Source organism: Eleginops maclovinus, chromosome 3 (genome assembly GCF_036324505.1).
Source record: "Eleginops maclovinus isolate JMC-PN-2008 ecotype Puerto Natales chromosome 3, JC_Emac_rtc_rv5, whole genome shotgun sequence".
NCBI classification, from domain to species: Eukaryota; Metazoa; Chordata; class Actinopteri; order Perciformes; family Eleginopidae; genus Eleginops; species Eleginops maclovinus.
The window spans coordinates 14,629,195-14,646,754 of record NC_086351.1 but is presented as its reverse complement, the minus strand read 5'-3'; the positions used below and the strand labels follow the sequence as shown (position 1 = coordinate 14,646,754).

General features: G+C 41.8%; 2 protein-coding genes across 4 annotated transcripts; one reads left to right on the top strand and one right to left on the bottom strand.

Annotated features, from left to right (window-relative positions):
• Positions 1 to 244: 244 nt before the first annotated feature.
• Positions 245 to 4,528, top strand: ubxn11 (UBX domain protein 11). Of its 2 annotated transcripts, XM_063879525.1 has the most exons (14): positions 245 to 523; positions 634 to 674; positions 965 to 1,075; positions 1,221 to 1,321; positions 1,413 to 1,464; positions 1,552 to 1,631; positions 1,715 to 1,820; positions 1,914 to 2,131; positions 2,230 to 2,307; positions 2,476 to 2,599; positions 2,696 to 2,799; positions 2,961 to 3,034; positions 3,419 to 3,568; positions 3,661 to 4,528. In XM_063879525.1, exons 1-14 carry the CDS (start codon positions 453 to 455, stop codon positions 3,827 to 3,829), a joined length of 1,479 nt encoding a protein of 492 aa, XP_063735595.1. In that variant the 5' UTR covers positions 245 to 452; the 3' UTR covers positions 3,830 to 4,528. The 2 variants fall into 2 exon arrangements, with proteins under 2 accessions (XP_063735595.1, XP_063735596.1); XM_063879526.1 differs by lacking the exon at positions 245 to 523 and having other exon boundaries at positions 571 to 674; positions 973 to 1,075.
• On the bottom strand, positions 4,311 to 16,340 carry cep85 (centrosomal protein 85). Of its 2 annotated transcripts, XM_063879523.1 has the most exons (14): positions 16,207 to 16,340; positions 15,199 to 15,258; positions 14,965 to 15,096; positions 10,930 to 11,720; positions 9,372 to 9,502; positions 9,014 to 9,131; positions 8,718 to 8,903; positions 8,118 to 8,270; positions 7,876 to 8,030; positions 7,641 to 7,758; positions 7,150 to 7,200; positions 6,961 to 7,068; positions 6,582 to 6,825; positions 4,311 to 6,168 (listed from the first exon to the last, which is right to left on the bottom strand). In XM_063879523.1, the coding sequence occupies exons 2-14, from the start codon at positions 15,236 to 15,238 to the stop codon at positions 6,005 to 6,007; spliced, it is 2,391 nt and encodes a 796-aa protein (XP_063735593.1). In that variant the 5' UTR covers positions 15,239 to 15,258; positions 16,207 to 16,340; the 3' UTR covers positions 4,311 to 6,004. The 2 variants fall into 2 exon arrangements, with proteins under 2 accessions (XP_063735593.1, XP_063735594.1); XM_063879524.1 differs by lacking the exons at positions 14,965 to 15,096; positions 15,199 to 15,258; positions 16,207 to 16,340 and adding an exon at positions 12,386 to 12,654.
• Between the last annotated feature and the right edge of the window lie 1,220 nt (positions 16,341 to 17,560).

The window sequence follows — 17,560 nt, the reverse complement described above, 5'->3', positions numbered from 1 at the left end:
CATATAAGTTGTTACATTTGATATATAATTAAATGTTGTTCCTTAAATCTTTTTTTAATCACAATTAGCTTGTTTCATGCAAAACAACTTCAACAAGACAATCCAAAAAGTCCCTAAAATGTAACTTAAGACACGTTTATGCACTGAAGTGTGTACATGCATAGCATAGTATAATTATCACATCAGTCTTAGTTTAATGGCATATTTTACAAAGAAAACATCTTAAAACTTTACTACCAAAAACCCCATTGAATAAAAGGTAATCGTCTGATTTAAACCGCGCTCCCTGCGGATGAAACAGATATTACATCATTCTACAATAACAGCTGCGTTGCTCATGGTAACGGATTCCAAACAAAGTGAAAAACACACGCAACTGTGAAGAGGCTGCACTCGAGAAAGTGTGAGATATTTAGGGTTAAGAGTTAACCTGCAGTTCCTGACCAGGTAAAATGAGCTCACCTTTGTCGATGCTGAAGAAAACGAGGCGCACTCCACTGCAGGGCCCTCTGAATGAGCAATGGTAGGAGTATTTACTGTGAAACAACAAAGAAACGACAGTTCATTTTAGTGTGCTACTGTGAAGAGGTCATATAGAGAGCATGTGTACTTTAAACTATCTTTCACCTGCAGGGGAGGACAAAAAGTGTCTTTCAGGAGGAATCTGATAAAAGGTAGGTTTCATATGAAATCTGATTGAAAGGTAACCAAAGCAGAACTTAACACCAGGTATAAAGGAAGTATTCAGAAGCTAATACTAATAGTACTTATAGCCCACTGTAAAATGATTCCATTACAAGAAAGGTCATACACGGTGCATCAAGTTCTGACATTCGTAAGCTGCAACCTGACATTTTGTATTTTCTTTTATTAAAAAAATACTTTTCTGTCATTTATGAATTGATTGGACAAATAAATGTTTTAGCTCTAATAACTGTTGGACAATGGTGTGTTTCATGTCCAGAATTTCAGACGGCATTAACTGAAGACGATGAAACCTCGGATGTCAAAGCTTCGTTGACCTCTCACATGGCAACCAATGATGCCTGCAAGTCAAAAGCCCTATTGAAGAAAGGTAAAAGATATTACAGAGTTTTTGTTCCACAGCAAAGTATGTATTTTTTTCATTCATTGTTCTACAATTTCTAAAAATCTACACTTTCAGGTTACTATATGAATTTTAAAAACAAGTTTTAAGAGTGTAAAGGATGCTTTTACAGGTAGTGCACCAAGCGACTTTGAGCTAATGTCTGCCATGATGCAGCGGGTGAGCATGCTGGAGAAAAAAGTGATGAGTCAAGCACGGGAGATCGAGAGAAAGGTGAAAACACACACCTCCTTCAGAAGAATAGCATTACAAAACAGATCTTTCAAATATGTCCAACTCACTTTCTTCTGATGTCTCCTTAAAGGATGAAAGGATTACAGTGTTGGAGAAAAAAGAGGGACTTCTGAAAGAATCAGGTAACGGGAAAAGACCTAAGTTCGATATTCCCTGAATATCGAAGGGACTGATAGTATTTACACCTTGTTTTTTGTTTATGGATTTAGAGGGTTCTCTTCGTCCTGGTGGCAGAGACTATCTTGAGAGAAGATGCCAACAGCTGCAAAATCAAGTACGAGAAATGGATGTAAGTGCATTTAATCAAACTGAATTGATATTTTAACATTTTGATTACAGCATATTCAATTAGGCTGATTCATATTCTTACAGAGCTTTCTGAATGACTATGGTTTGATCTGGGTGGGAGATAGTGAGAGCAGTGACTCTGCCAAGAGTGAGCAGCCACATAACTTAGAGCGAGGCCTCTGGCAGCCAGGTATCTTTACATTTACATCCCACATAGGTGAAATATCACCATACCTTCTACCTAAAATAAATACTAACATGTTGGGTGTTTTTCCCCTGCAAGACACATCTGTAGTCAGCAGCTTCCACATGAACTTTGACCTGGTGCTGCAGAGCGTCAAGGAGCTGAACATCCTGGGAGGAGAGGGAGAGTGTTTTGTTCAATCGACACCCACGGGGGCACACTTAGCAAAAAAGGATCCTGTTCAACTGAGTCTCTACAGCAACGGCATTGTCATGTTTGACGGTCCTTTCCGCTCTTATCAGGAGCACAGCACCCAGGTCAGATGAGACTATAAATAAAGTTGCTCAAAACACATTTTGATATTTTAACCTGGATTCTTTGGTGAGTCAGATCCTCTCATCTTTGGACTTTGCAGCGGTGCATGCAAGATCTGATGGACGGGTATTTCCCGTCTGAGCTTCAAGAAAGATTTCCAGATGGTGTGCCTTTTGAGGTTTGTTTTTATTTGATTTGCAACACATGTGATGGGCTGCAGCTAAGTGTTATTTTCACTAGCAATTATCCCAATTATTTTAAAGGTTTTTGTCTATGACTAAACAAATTGTTTTAAAAATATGATCGTTTTTGCTGCCTATTTGCAACTTTGCTACTTTTTTCGCAGGTTCATGACAGGCGAGATGAGGGTTTTATCACCAGGCTGCCATGGAATAATTTTCCAGGCGAAGGAAAGGCTGTTCGTGGGGAGAAAGATGAATCATCCAATACTGTCAGCTCTCAGTTACCTGGTCCGTCCTGCACACATCACACCAATGCTACCAAATCAAGACCTGAGGTGCTCTCCTCAGTATTCATTTGAATTAGCTGTTTTCTTCTGACCATAGGCAAGAAGTTGAGCGTGGATCAGTTCCTGAATAGGTTACCGAAGGCAGTGGTTAAGGCTGGCCGTGTGGTTGATATCAGGGACTCCCTGAGGGCCGCTCTACAGGTGAGCAGCAGGCAGCATCAAGGATACCTACAAAAGTGTTTGCCCCTATAGATCTAATGTAGTTAAGAGATAGTCCTTTTAGTGCTCTCTCACCGGTCTGTGCCTATGCTAAATGAATACTCACGTCAATATGCTCATTATCTAACAAGTGCTCTCACTAGGGTTCATCTACTGCTGAGAGCAGCAGCTCAATGATCCTCATAGACACGCCGGCCCTGAAAGCGATGAAAGAGAGGTATTTCAAATGTTGTCATTTATTATGTAAGCACACTGATTTTTTTTTTACATCCAGTACATTTATTTGGCATTACAACCATGTAGAAATCTGGAGAAAAGGCAGGGTTATATGGGGTTAAAGGAATGACTGGATCCAAGAACCTACTACATGATGTAAAGGCTGATTGAAATACTGATTTGGCCACAGCATCTGATTGCCAAGATTACTGTATACACTGAATTGGAAAATAGGTCAGGTCAGCATGGAAAGCCCTGGTAGAGGAGCCTCAGGCCAGTCTGGGTCATTAGTACAATATCATGTGGGTTTTGAATTGTATGCCTTGCACTGCAGCTGGCTTATCCTGCATGTCATGAATATTAAACGGTTGTTTTTCCCCTCTAGAATGCAGACGTCTAGTTCTGAGCGGCCTTCTTCCCCCAGTGATGTCATCACAATGAAAGTGAAGTCAGAAGACGGGAATCATACTTACGTACTGAAAATGTGCTTCTCAGAAACAATCGGCCATCTGCGGCAGTATCTGGACAAACACAGGTGAGCCCCTCGCCCTCCTGCACTGACAAAACATCTGTACATCATCTTTGAGTACATCCATGCATGTGACAATTATATTTCTTGCATTACAGAGGGGGTGGTCTCACTGGTTATGACATCATCAGTGCGTACCCACAGCGCCGCTACGATGACGACCGCCAGACGCTCCGAACAGGTGGCCTCACGACTAATGCTTCTCTGCTGCTGCGGAAGAGGCAACAGCAGCCTCATTCACTGACTGAAGTCAATAAAATAATATGATGAAAGGTTATGCATTAGCCTTTTTTTTCGTAGCAGAAATGTTGGCTCGTCGAAGAGCACAGCTGTTTAGTTACCTTAATGTTTGCTTTGTTTTATGCAAGCATCCCAGTAAGGCAGGAAAGTGAACCAGCAGGCACCCTAACCCCTGCCTGGGATCATTTCATGTTACGTAACATGAGGACAGGGATTTCCATGTCTCTGAAAGTGGGTGGTCCAGCGTGACTGAATGCATGTAACCAATACCGGAAACAACATTTTTTCACTGGCCAAGGAAACAGTACGAGTAATAGTTCCCGTCATGGTCCATTCCCGATCTGCTCGTAAAACACTTCACGGCTGGTACAAATCCAGTATATTGGATCACTACATCATTAGTCATTAAAAGCTGGAACTTGTGCGTTTCTGCACAGAAGGTATGAAAATACTTGTAGTTATATTGTTTTAAATCAAATACATTAAAAACAAATTGAAACACATGGCAAAATGTTGAAAATCTTTATTTCTAAAATATGCAAATACAAACAAGGACCAAAGTATGAAAATATAAACATCTTTTTCCCTTTTTGCAAAACGTTTGAGATGTTAAGGCATGCGGAGCTGGACTTTCCAAAGAGACAACTTGTGCTACTCAAGTTTCTAAAAAGGTCCCATGAAATGAATAATGGCTTGTGTGTGTCCCTGGGTGTTGATCTGTATCATACGTCAGAAAACTCACTGTTGCATATGTTTATATTAAAATCCCTTTTTTCCTGTAAAGTGTCAAACTTTTCTTTTTTAAATGGCTAATCCTGCACTCAAATATAAAACTCCATCCAGTACAATGTGATGTGGGATTTAGGGGTGAACCAGCCAACCCCTCCCATCATCCTCACATGGGATTAAAACATTCTTTGACCTGAAGAAGCTGAAGATCCCTCAGTGACCGCTGACAATCATTAGCCATCAGACATCTAACATGAAACACCACGGGAGAAAATTACAATCTAATGCCACTTCATGGGACCTTTACACAAGCTTGCTCAAAACACATCAGCACATTATTACAGCAACGCATTGGGAGGCTTTTACACTGAGTTGTCAATGCAAACAATACAAAATAAATAATACTGAAGATTAATACTGTTTCTCAGTCACACATTAATGAAACAGTTATTCACTCTGCAAGTCAGTCATTATCAACCTGAAATATACAGAAACCTTTTCGGCAGATACTACAAAGATCACTCACACTAAAGAGTTTACTTTCTCTACCAGGAACAAAACAAAATAAAAACATGTTCAGGGCCTCCACAAGCTCTGTGAGATGTCCCAAAGTTATCTGCTACATTCAGAGTCAGGGAATGTATTGAATATCCCACTGGTTGATACGCTGAGAGAAAAGTCAGCTGCAAACAGCTCTTTGTGGTTGGTCTAAAATGAACTAGCATTGCGGACGTGACAGGAAGGCACATGTTGGTGTTCAGTCAGAACGAGGCCTGCAGCAGAGAGAAGCGTTCGCAAACATTCACAGACTTGCACAACTGCTCTGACCAGAGTTTCTTTGGTAATAAAACATGTTGTAGGCCTGTTGGTGTGAGAAGCTGTTTGGGTTTTAAACCCTTCAGTATCAAGTCCAATACCTCACAGCAGAGTCCAATGTTACAGCATTCGCCATTTTAAATAATGGCATGTTGGAAACATTCACTTGTAAATCTTGTTAAAAGCACAGGTTAAAATATTCCAGTTGATTGTCAACCACTTCGTTATAATTCCCCTGGAGAGGGAAATTAAAGTTTTAAATAAATTATATTTGTGGGACTTCTACACAAATAGCTATCCACTAGAGCGGAACAAAAAGTATAAGACTGTTTGGTAACCGACAATATTCTTTTCATCATTAATACAAAAAACACACGCACAATGCTAAAGGATCAAGTATTAGAGGTAAGTTATTTTCCGTTAGCCCTTGGACTGAAATAGATGGACTCACCGGAGGGATGGGAGGATTCTGAGCTACAGGAAGACGTACATCAGTCGAGAGAAGAAGAAGCTAAACCATTTGGGCTTTCCTTTGTCCTCATTTAATGAAATTGGAAATCCAGTTCTCTTTGTGACATTCAGTAACTACTCATGAAAGACAAGCCTGTTTTAGATGCTTCAGAGGGGAAGGGGAAAAGTATCATCTGGGTGGAAGGGTTACTGGGTGATGCAGTTTTCTCCCATGTCCTGCGCGTACCGGTCCAGTATTACATTGCGTAGTTCCTCCACGTCTCGACGGAGCTGCTGAGCTTCGACCAGCTTCTTCTGCAGCACCTCTGGATTCATCCAGTCCTCGTCCTGCAGGGTCACTGGTGGGGGCGCTGGAAAAAAACATGACTCTTAAATTAGAGCTAGGGCTGAATCATTTGGAAAAAATAACTAATTGCTATTATTCTGACCGATATGTTAATTGGGATATGATTTACGATATTGGAGGGATTGATCATTGAAATATATCTGAAGTAATCAGTTACATTTTGAGAGGATCTCTAACAGACAAAGATATTTTATTAAGGCTGAAGAATATGAATGTAGGCACCAACATCACTACGGCACCACAACACTTTATAACTCATACTTTTCCAGTAACAATTATTGTGCTTCATGCAAATAGAAAATTGCATTAGCCCTTATTTTGATTACGATTAAATTTCAATTGTGTGAAATATTTAAAATCCTGCAACACTGATTTCCTGAAATAATTGAAAGAATAAAAATCTCTGCAGTGGCTTACATGTGAGGCCCAGCAGCAGGGAGATGTTGGGGTCCTGTCCCTGGGCCCTCTGGGTCAGGATGCTGCACAGGGAGCGCAGGTCACTGAGGCATGAGTTAATCTCTGCATGCAGCCTCTGAGTGAGGCGAGCCCCGGCCGGCTGCAGGGCAGAGGACGCCTGGTTGCTGCTCCTCTGCCCTGGATCCCCCATCTGCTCCTGCAGGGTCAGATTCTGCTCCATGAGTTCCTGGTTCTGGGCTGACAGCTAGAACACAGCAGTCAGGAGCGACAAAAACAGTCAGGCAATTGTGAACACGGTCATTTAGGACTCACAGATTCTCTGCATGCCATACTTAGACACAGGGTGTTTTTTTTTTGGATTAGTCTATTATGGTCTCACCTCCTTCATGGCTGTGTGGAGCTCTAACACATTCTGCTCTTTGGCCAACACATCTTCTCGGAGAGCTTGAGAGCCGCTCTCTTCCTGAGAGATCTGCTCCTCTAACGCCTGCAAACACAAACCCTTAATAACTCACAAACACTAAGAGACCACAAACATCAGTGAGACTCATTGTGAAGGCGTACAGACCTGGATCTGGGAGCCAAGCTGTTCCATCATTCGGTGCTGCTTCTCAATGACCTGCAAAGAGAATATCAAGTTACTTCACCCGTTCCCTGTGCTGTAGGACTGTGGGCTGTGACCTTAGCTTCGTGGAAATAGCATGTGTGTGTGTGTGTGTGTGTTTACTACCAGAAGCATTCCCTTTTCTTTTTAGCACAGAGCTTAGTAAACATTGAGTAATACCTACGACACAGGTTATCCAATATGACTTCAAACGGATGAACAGGTTGCCTTAAAAACATTATAAAGCAGAATGCCTTCAGAGAAATTAAGTTTTTCAGAGATATTGTTTTTGCTTCTGTCTTATTTTTTTCCCTGTACACCCACGGTGCTTTATTTGAATAAAAAAACAAATGCTGCAAAAGCAGTCCAAAGAGTATCTAAATAGGTGTCCCACACCTATTTCAGGCATAATGGTGTACCCAGATGAGCTTTTATAGAGAAGACACACGACGGACCTTTTTGAGTCTCTGCTGCTCCTCTCTCAAAACAGTGTTCTCTCCTCTGAGCTTCTCCATGTCTACTGAAGGCAGTCTGGCGCCATCCTCCAGGCCCTGCTGAACCCGCTGCTGCATACTGATAAAACAAAAACACAGAACACACATTATGCACGGTTCTTATTATTCTGAATACAACGCTCACTGGAAAAAGGCTCATTGTTGTAAGACTGTGTGTGTGTGTGTGTGTGCATACTCGGTAATGGTGGTCAGCAGGTCTCTCTCCCTGCGTTTCTGTTCATCCAGCTGTGCGTCTTTTTCTCGTAGCTGTGAGCGCGTTGTGTCTAGACAGAGCTCCAAATCTCGTACGGTCTCTTGTAGCTGAGCCGCCTGCTGTTCAGCCTCGACGAGCTGATACAACACACGTCAGGATTTAATGATTGATGGGTACATTTGTTCCAGTAAGAATGGATGAAACTTGAGCAGAAGCGTCCCCACCTGCTTGTTCTGGCTCTGGTAGTCCTCTAAGGTGGGCAGGTCGGCGAGATAGCGCTCCAGAGTCTCGATGCGCTGCTGGTTCTCCCTCTTCAGCTCCGACTCCTTCTGACACTTCTTCTTCAGGTTGTTGATGTGCTTGTCTCGACTGCGGATCTGCATCAGTAGGCACATGTGGTTAGTGGGGAAATACGCTGACAAAACAACAAGAAAACACCCCGTTCATAACTTGTGACAGTCAGACCTTAGCCTCAGGGGAGTCACTTTCATACTCTCCATGAAAGGATACTTGTTATGCAGTTATAAGCAGCTTCTTTTCATCTATTTTTGTACCGAGCGTACCAGCTATTCTATCAATAGCATCTCAGCTGTGGGAAATAAAGAGTTTCCTGTAAAATGTTATAATAATATCTGCTGCTTGGCTCGAAATTGCACAGGATTATAAAAGCTTCTCCTCATTAGTAACTGTAACAAAATACAAGTGTTTAAATTCAGTTTTTAACCATTAAAATCCACTCAAACAACATCCTTTAAACTTCTCAGTGCCATTTCTTCATGCTACTTTCATTTCAGCACTCTTTGATAGGAAGTGTTAGCACACACCCTCTCTTCCTGTTTCTTCATCTCCTCTGCATGTCTCTCACATGTCTCCTTCAGGCTGTCAGTTAGTCGCCGTGTCTCAGCCTCCACTGCCCCCAGTCTACGCTCTGCCTCCGCTTTCTCCATCACAACGCAGTCAGAGCGTTCGGTGAACTGCGCCCGGAGGAACGCATTCTCCCTCTGAGCCTCCTGTAAAGCCAACATGTGATGCTTCAGTTTCAAAGATAGTTCTCAAGGGTTATTTGTTTGTAAGGATAATGACGGTTTGGACGTGGGAGCTTCTGCATGTTTTCACTAACCTGCAGCCTCAGCATACACATATCCCCATAGGAAGATCCTCGACCCAGGAGGGCTCCGTGGACTTGCAGCTCGCTTTCCCTCAAACGCTGCTCCAACTGCGTCATGTGCTGCTTTTGTCTGCATCAGGTCAAAAGATTGTCAACTCAAGCAAAAGAATAACATTTGCAACATTGTGGAGAACTGTAAAAAGCTCTGTATAAAGCTGAGGTTAGAGGAGAAACATAAAAACATTTACCAATTTCTCTCACACTATATCACATCTTAATGCAATAAAGCAGTTTCGTCATCATTATCAAAGAGTGATACAACAATCCCCTTGCCCTCACACACCCAGGCAGTAAAATCAGAAACACTTGCCTCTCAATAATCAGCTCCTTCTCCTTCAGCAGACTCTCACTGGCTTTGACCAGAGCGTCCCACTTGCCAGCCTCCGAGTGAACGGGCGTGGAGTACAGAGATGGGTACTGACCCACTCCAGCACTCATTAGCTGTGGCAAAAATACAAACAGCATGTGAGAGTTAGAGCTGCAGAATGTGGAGAAAATATGCAAACATTTACAAATGTGCAATTTAAACCATGAAAAAAAAAAAACCTTGTACTGCTTACACTTTCAAAAAAGGTACAGACACACAAGACTTGCACAACACAGAATGCAAACAGCTCAGGAAGTATAGATAGCATTGCTAAACCCGACAACTGACTACATTATTCTTTTACCACAGAAGTAATTTAGGGAAACAGTGGCAGACTGTCAATGACATTATTGTTGGTTTAAAACAGCTAGCACAAAAAAGAAATCACAAATCAGCAGGGCAGACTGTAGAATTGACCAACTAAAGAGACCTACTATTTAAAGTCTCTCTTTCACACGCATTGAAAGCAGCCGAGCATTTAGTTTCTGAGGCAAAGTTTGGATTTGCATCAGGACTTAAACTTGCAAGAAGTTCAACAATGTTTTCATAAAGTTAACACCCGTTAGTCCAATCAGAAATTGGCCTTGAATATTCTCCCCTAAGCCAGTATCTCCAATTAGTCAAATCACTTTTAAAATTGTGTTAAAGGGTTTAGGTGTCAGGGATATGTCAGGAGGAAGTCACTCCGAGTGGCGCTCAGCATCTGCCAGAGTGCGGAAATGATTTTGAAAAACAGCTGAATGCTACAGAGTCGTTCTGACCGCATTTTACAGCCTGCAGAAGGGAAGCTGCGACACACACTGTTGAGTGTTGACCAAGGTTAGGAGTTTTTGAGTTGTGTTAATAGTACATGCTTCAAATAAGACTAGAAAGTCCTTTTGAAGTTCTTGTGATTTTGGCGGTGCTTTTGTGATTTAGCTTATTGATTTGACAAATTCTACTTTAAAATAGGACACGTTGTCTGTATGGCTTCAGGCTGTGTTTTGGTTTTTCCAATGATGACCTGTTATCGTGTCAGGAACTACAGTTCTGGACAGATTTCATTGTCAAAACAACTGACTTTTCGACATGTTTACATGATCAAGGTGTTTCCTCAGTTTGTTCTGCTACCTCGCCGAGGGACATCTGTTAACCCTTTGATCCTGGGAACGCGTGTACGCATGCACAGTTTTTCATGTGGCTCTCTCTCTCTCGGCGTGTTGCAACGGAGATGGGAGCAGGTAAGTTGTTCTGTATGGCAATGGAATAAAGTTGTTACCGTCAGTAACCGCTAGTTACAAAGTTCCGCTGTAGTTTGACGAGTCCAGACCGTACGAAGGTTGGAGAAATGAAATCAACTCCTGGACGCGTGTTACAGAGCTCGACGCATCTACCCTCTATAAACTATGATTCAAAAAGAGCAGTGACAGTTTGGAAAATAGACCAAAGACCTCTGAAGTGATTCAATAGTGTTTTTTCACCTCTAGATGAGTACAGTGTTCCATCTGCGAAGAAACCTTACCTGCATTTGTTCCACCTGCAGCCGTAAACTCTCCAGTTGCTGCTTCTGCTGCTGTTGTTGCTGCCAGCTGGACAGTTCTCCACATCTTTCCTGCCGCAGTGGCTCATAACCTTTGGCGCCGGCGTGCTCCCTCAGCAGAGCCTGTGTCTGCAGGCTCAGAGAGCTTGCATACACTCCAGCGGGTCCGGCCGCACCGGGCTGACTGGCCCTCTGATTAGAGGCTTCTGCTGTGCTGGGAACCCCAGACCTAGCTTCAGGCAGAACCTTATAGCTGTGCTCCATGCTTCCTCTGTAGGCCTCAGACACACAGTCTGGGGTGTCTCTAATCCCGGACGCCTGTAATCGGAGTCTGACATCAGGGCACAACCCCCCCAACAGGGCAGACTGATTTAGCGTAGGTTCCACAGCAGGAGTGTCAAACCTCTGGCCCTCATCCATACGCGTGTGATCTGAGGGGAAAAGCGAATGGTCCAGCCCATTGACGAGGCTGCGGTAGCGGCTCAGGCAGTCTGGCCCTGCATGCTCGCCTGCCACACCAGTCGGAGCGTCCAGGTTGGGCGAGGATGCCGATTTGGAGAGAGAGGAGGAAGACTTTGATGTGGAGCCACTCGTGGTTCTGGAGCCAGAGGAAGACCGGTGGCCCTCAACAGAGGACAGGGATCCCTCCTGGACACACGGCTTGGGCTTAGAGGCCGGGGCTCCGGCCGTGGATGGCATGACATGTGCAGTAGGAATGGGGATCTGACTGCGGATGGGCTGGAAAGAGGGGCTGCTGCTGGAACTGCAGAAATCTTTAAAAGGAAGAAAAGAGTCATTTTAATTGCCATGAAGTGTTCACTATTCAATAGACAAACAGATTATTTGAATATCTAGAGCAGTTCTGCAGGCCACTTCTCTATTTTCAGTCAGAGATGTAAAGTAGATGCAGCGGGGTTTAGAGGTGGCCTACTTTGACGATGAGGTGTCACCACCGAAAGAATTAACTGGCTTCGACTGACTCAACCCAGGGAATAAGCTCATAATAGACTTAAACCGTGGACAGAATGAAGGCTCTGTATTAGTTTTATTTTTTAAACATGTTGTGTACAGCACTGATGAAGCTTGTGTTGTAGAAGTTGCCATGCCATCAAGTGCAAGCAAACAATTATAATCCACAGCTACAAAAGACATGCTGACTAAAGAGTCTACCTTCTTAAGTAGCATAAACTCTTGTCATTTCTCCCTTACAACATACAGAGCAGCACCATCACAGAGTACACACACAATCCACTCAGTTAATTTATTTAACACACCTAAATCTGTTAACTGCTTTTGGAAACCTCAAAGATCAGACTTGTGCTTAAAAAAAGAACTCCAGTAACACAGCTAAGATTATTACAACTAACCTACAGACATCTTCACAGGCCGAAACACAACTCAGAGTTACACAACCTGTGATTTCAACAGCTATACAGACCTGAGAGACCTGTTGAAGTACGGAGACCTGGCAGTCACTCGAAGGCAACAAACATGTCATTAGCTGTGGCATGTTTTCTACAGCTGAACTGAGGTTAGCTCAGCTGCAGAACGCTTTAAATCAAAACAAAAGTGTGTCCTCTGCATTTCTGTACAGCAGCAGATCAATCTATGAACTCAATACTGACAGCAGAGCAGCAGACAGGCACGGTGCCCAAAAGCGTATTGTCCTCGAAGAGCTAAACCAGCCTGTACCAGAGCTCTGCGCAAACACACACAAACAGGCACACGCAGGAAAGGTTAGGGGTATTTATAGCCCACCTCTCATGTTACAGGGTGATCTGTGGGTTCCGCTTATTTATGCACCTTGCCCCCTCCCACTGCGCACACGCCGTCCATCCAAAGTCAAAGTGAACGGGATATTTTGTTCCTGCCCAGTTTAAACCACAACTTTATTTATTTATGTGTTCCCATTAAATACGAAAATAATAATTAGTAAAAAAGTAAATGTATTATGATAACAACATGAAGCTTTAAGGAAGGTAAAACTTCACATAAGAAAAAGCCTCCAGGCTCCACTGATTCCTGCCTGGCTAGAACAAGTCTAAACTACTCAGAAGAACATTTGCTAGGTTTCTGCGGAACAGACATTCCTGCTTTGAAAAGTCAATAACATAATTAAACACATTTACCTGCTGCAGTTTAAGACACCCAGCAAATAAAATTTGAAAACAAGTTTCCCTTCTAATTTTTTTAAATCAACAAGTGTATTCTTAGCTGTTCAGTTCACACCCTAACTATGGTATCCAGTTTTAACTATAACAGTTCGTTACGTGGCTAAATCTGGGACTAATTGTCAGGTTGCTAGGCATCGCTGCCGGTTCAAGAGCCAGGATAAAGCTGTTAGTAGCAAGCTCAACAGTTGTAACTAAGCTGAGCACAAGTGGAGTCTATAGTTACCTTTATAACAGCTATAAAGGAAATGTATCCAAGAACACACATACAGCCGAGGAAAAATTAAGAGACCACTTCAGCATTATCATTTTCTCTTGTTTTATAATTTATTGACATGTCTTTGTGTTCAATTAGTTTTTATATTCTACACTACTGACAATGGCTGCCATACATGTAGAGATAAAGATTTGAAGAAGAAAAGAAGAAAAATTTGAAGTGGTCTCTTATTTTTTTCCAGAGCTGTATTGTACATGTTTGGAAAGAATCATGCAACCAAAAGAATGAAGACGGCAATTCAAATCAAATAGGTTAGTTGTTGGGGTGAAAATGAGCAATTAGGAAACACACAAATAAATTGATTGCAAACAAGACGACTATTGTTAACTTATTTTATGCACCTAGTTTTAATTTAAAAAAACATGCAACCCTAAGAATGGATGAATAATAAGAATCTAGAAAGGTAGATGGGCAACAATTTGCCTGAACGCAGCTTCAAGCCTCCTAGGAATGTTGTTTCACAAGCTGAATGAACTGTGTGCTCTGGGCTTGTTACGCAACACTGGACACCTCCAGATTACGCATATTATTCAGTTATTTGGAAGATGTTGAAGATATGCGCCAACTAACATTACAAGCCGTTATATGCACCTTCCCTTTCAGGTTTAGTGATGTGTTTACATATCGGGGCGGGAGACGTGCAGATATATATTAATTCAACACAGTGAGTAGGGAAAAACTGATGCACAAATAAATGTATGTTCATAAAATAGACAAACTATTACAAGATGTTGAAATCGACTCATTTACATTTGCTGTTTTTAACTTATCCTTAGGAGTGCGTCCGGGATGTCAACATAAACAGGTGTAACATGACGTAAGGAAACTGTTGACCTGTATGTTATGAATAGCTTCCAACTGGCATATAAATACCAGCTCTGTGGAGACAAATACTACAGTGTTGATGCACTTCTCATGTTTTTTCAGTCTGTTATTTTTTAGGGTTTCTATTGCACAAGGGACCCTCCACCCCAGCTGACCAAGCATTACATAAAAGCTCTCTAATACCACGTGTCTGTTGTTTTTTCCACTCTGTGTAGCAGGACGTATTAATATAGTGCAGACACACACACCCTATCTCTAGTGAGATGTCCACTTTACTCCATTGGGATATTCCCTCTGTAATCATCCTAATGTCAAAAATGTGTTGACTAGTGTGACATTTCACACGACAGGCAATGTCCAGTTTCCATTGAGCTGTCCTGTCGTGGCCTTCAAACACTCCCACCCTCCCAATTAACAATAACACCAGAGCAGTGCAACAGAGCCTTGGGGCATTTTTGGCTGGGACTTTAATCTACCACTGCAAATCTCCTGAGCACCCACATTGGATCATGAACAACTTATTCACTCTTTAAACTGCCTTAGATTCACAACAGAAGTAAATACAAAGTATTTTCAGCAAATGCTTTTCAGAGGTTTCAGTTGCAAATGATGAATTGGCATGTAAACAGCTGACGTCAAACATCCATTTCTGACTGTAGAAGCTCCATCGACAACAGGCTGAACTAAAAACAAGGTTACACAATACATGCTGCAGGAAGGGGAAGAACAAGCAAAGGTGATCACCTTCTGTGCTGTCAGATGTTGAGGTGCCAAGACCTGTGTCCCCACTGTCCGCTGTTCCAGGCCGGCGGCCAAATCGACTTTGGAACTTCTCTGACACAGCTGGTGTCTGCCACTCCATGTCAGCAAACCAATCTAATGTATATTTGTGAAACAGGACAATGACAATAGAGAAGTACATCAACACATGCCAAACTGAAACACAGTGCGCATTTTGACTGCAAGGTGTCAACTTACCAACTGGTTTGGAATCAATATATCTGTGTGAGGTTGTCATTCCATATGAGACAATGTCACCTGGTTGAGATCAAGACAAAAATACATCACCACAGTGTAGTCATAATAAGATATTTTAAGGTTGTAGAGTCAAAGACAGTCTAATATAATCACTGGACAAATTCTTGAAATATCTTAATGCCAGTTAGATTAGTTTACTTCTCAATCATAAGCAAAATATCTAACAAGCTATTGTTAAGATTTAATTAACTGGAAAAACAAAGACTTGGGTTTGTAACTATGGCGTTGTGATGAACCAGAGTCTGGGATACCAACTGGACAAAGGCTCCTTTCTTTCTCACTGTATATTGTGAACTGATGTTCCAACGTCTAGGACTCAGCAGCTGTTAGCTGTTGACGGATTTGCTCACCTATCAAACTCATCTGCCCCTCAACAACTCAAAAGACTCCTCTGGGTAGCAACAGAAATAACAACATGAGCACATGTCTTATCCTTACATAATGTGTTACACAAACATCTATATCCTTAATAGGAGGCTACAGGAAGTTGTACCTTCGGTGGCAAGCCGATCTAACGCTGGCTGATGGGTACAGAGCAGCCTGGTTGTTACAAACTAATCCTCTTAACCAGCTAATTCATAAAGGAAATACTGCTAACACAAGGCAGGCTATCTGCATAACGAAACTAATTGAAAAAAGGCATTTATTGGAATGTTATGATACACACCAACGTTAACGCAAACATCACAGAGGTTCAAGATCCTTAAAAGCGACAACTTTTTAAAGATTTCTTCGAAATTACGTTTTTTTTTGTAAGATGCTCTGCACGGATGCTATTTGGCTGATCCAGGACAAATCCGTGTCCGTCTCACAAGCTAACGCTAGCTAGCAGCTAACACACCGTTGCGGTTTGCTACTTGAGTTAACATTAAGATTACACATATCTGTTAGCTTCCGTGCTTACATTACTGAAGCTAGGCTTTATACGCTGACAAAATGTTACTTTACCTTTTGTTTCACATGAAAACAGAATAATGCAGTTACAAATCTCAGTTTGAGGATGGTAACCGAAGCCGAATCTGTACCATCCGCTGCTGCTGCTGCCGCTGTTGTTCCGCTTGCCAACTGAACTGATCCGCTCTGATGGCAGACATCAGACATATAAAGCGCGCGTGTTTAATGACACAGCGCCGCCCGTTGAATGGTTACGCTAGGCAACCGTTTGCAGATTACTTGCATGCAAGCGATTTGCTTCCGGAGTGGTTACGTTTTTGAACACTGCAACCTAAAACTCAGGGTAGCACAGTACGTGAGACTTTTCTTAAAATATAGCTGCTGTTTCAACGAAGGGCTTGACTGGGGGGGGGGGGGGGGGGGGGGGGGGGGGTCATTCTGCCATATGACCGAAAACCACTGCAGTGACATAAAACGAACAAACCTAACAAAGAAGGCTTTGGTTCCAAAGATGTTAAACTTTTGAGGCATGTTTAATCAGTCATACAACTAATAATGTGTATAGAGGGTATTACTATATGGTTGAATGCAAAACTGTTTTGAATGTCCTATTCAAATAGGTTTCAAGATTTCAAGGTTTTATTTGTCATATGCACAGCAGATACAGCGTACATGTTGGCAATGAAAATCTTATGTCGCGTGCTCCTCCAACAACTCAACATGCATGGTGCAAATAAGATAAATAAAATAGTGCAAAAAGAGAGAAGAATATTTACAATATTAACAATAAAGATTTGAGGATGTGAAATATATACATATTTGGAATACATTGAAAGTATTTAAATACTTTACACTGTTGAATGAGGAGGTATGGACAGATGCATATATTATGTATAGCAGATGTATATGGCAGATATGTACAATATATAGATATGTGTACTGTAATAACTAAATAAGATACAATACTCTATTATTATGAAAATTGTTCTTGAGCCATAGTGCTAAACATATAAAGGATGAAAGGATAAAACATTTTCGGGATTTCAGGATCTTTATTTTTCAATGGATGAAATACTAACACTTAACGTATCTGTTAAATTCTGTCTTGGGACAATAATAATGAATGCACAACAATTCTTTAAGAATATTTTAATATGCTTGCAAATACGTGCCGCCTTATGTGATGCACTTTCTTCAATCATAACCAATACAAGCTTCTGTATTGCTCAATGCAGGACACATAAAGTGTATATGTTTTCCTCATTGATGCTAAAGGTATGCCTTAAGAACAAGAACTTAAAGGAAAAACATATTTTCAAATAATCTATTCATAGCACACAAAAGGTGATCTATAGACAATTTTACAGTTGTTTTGTCACAGGAGCTTACTTACACAAAAAATGCAAAT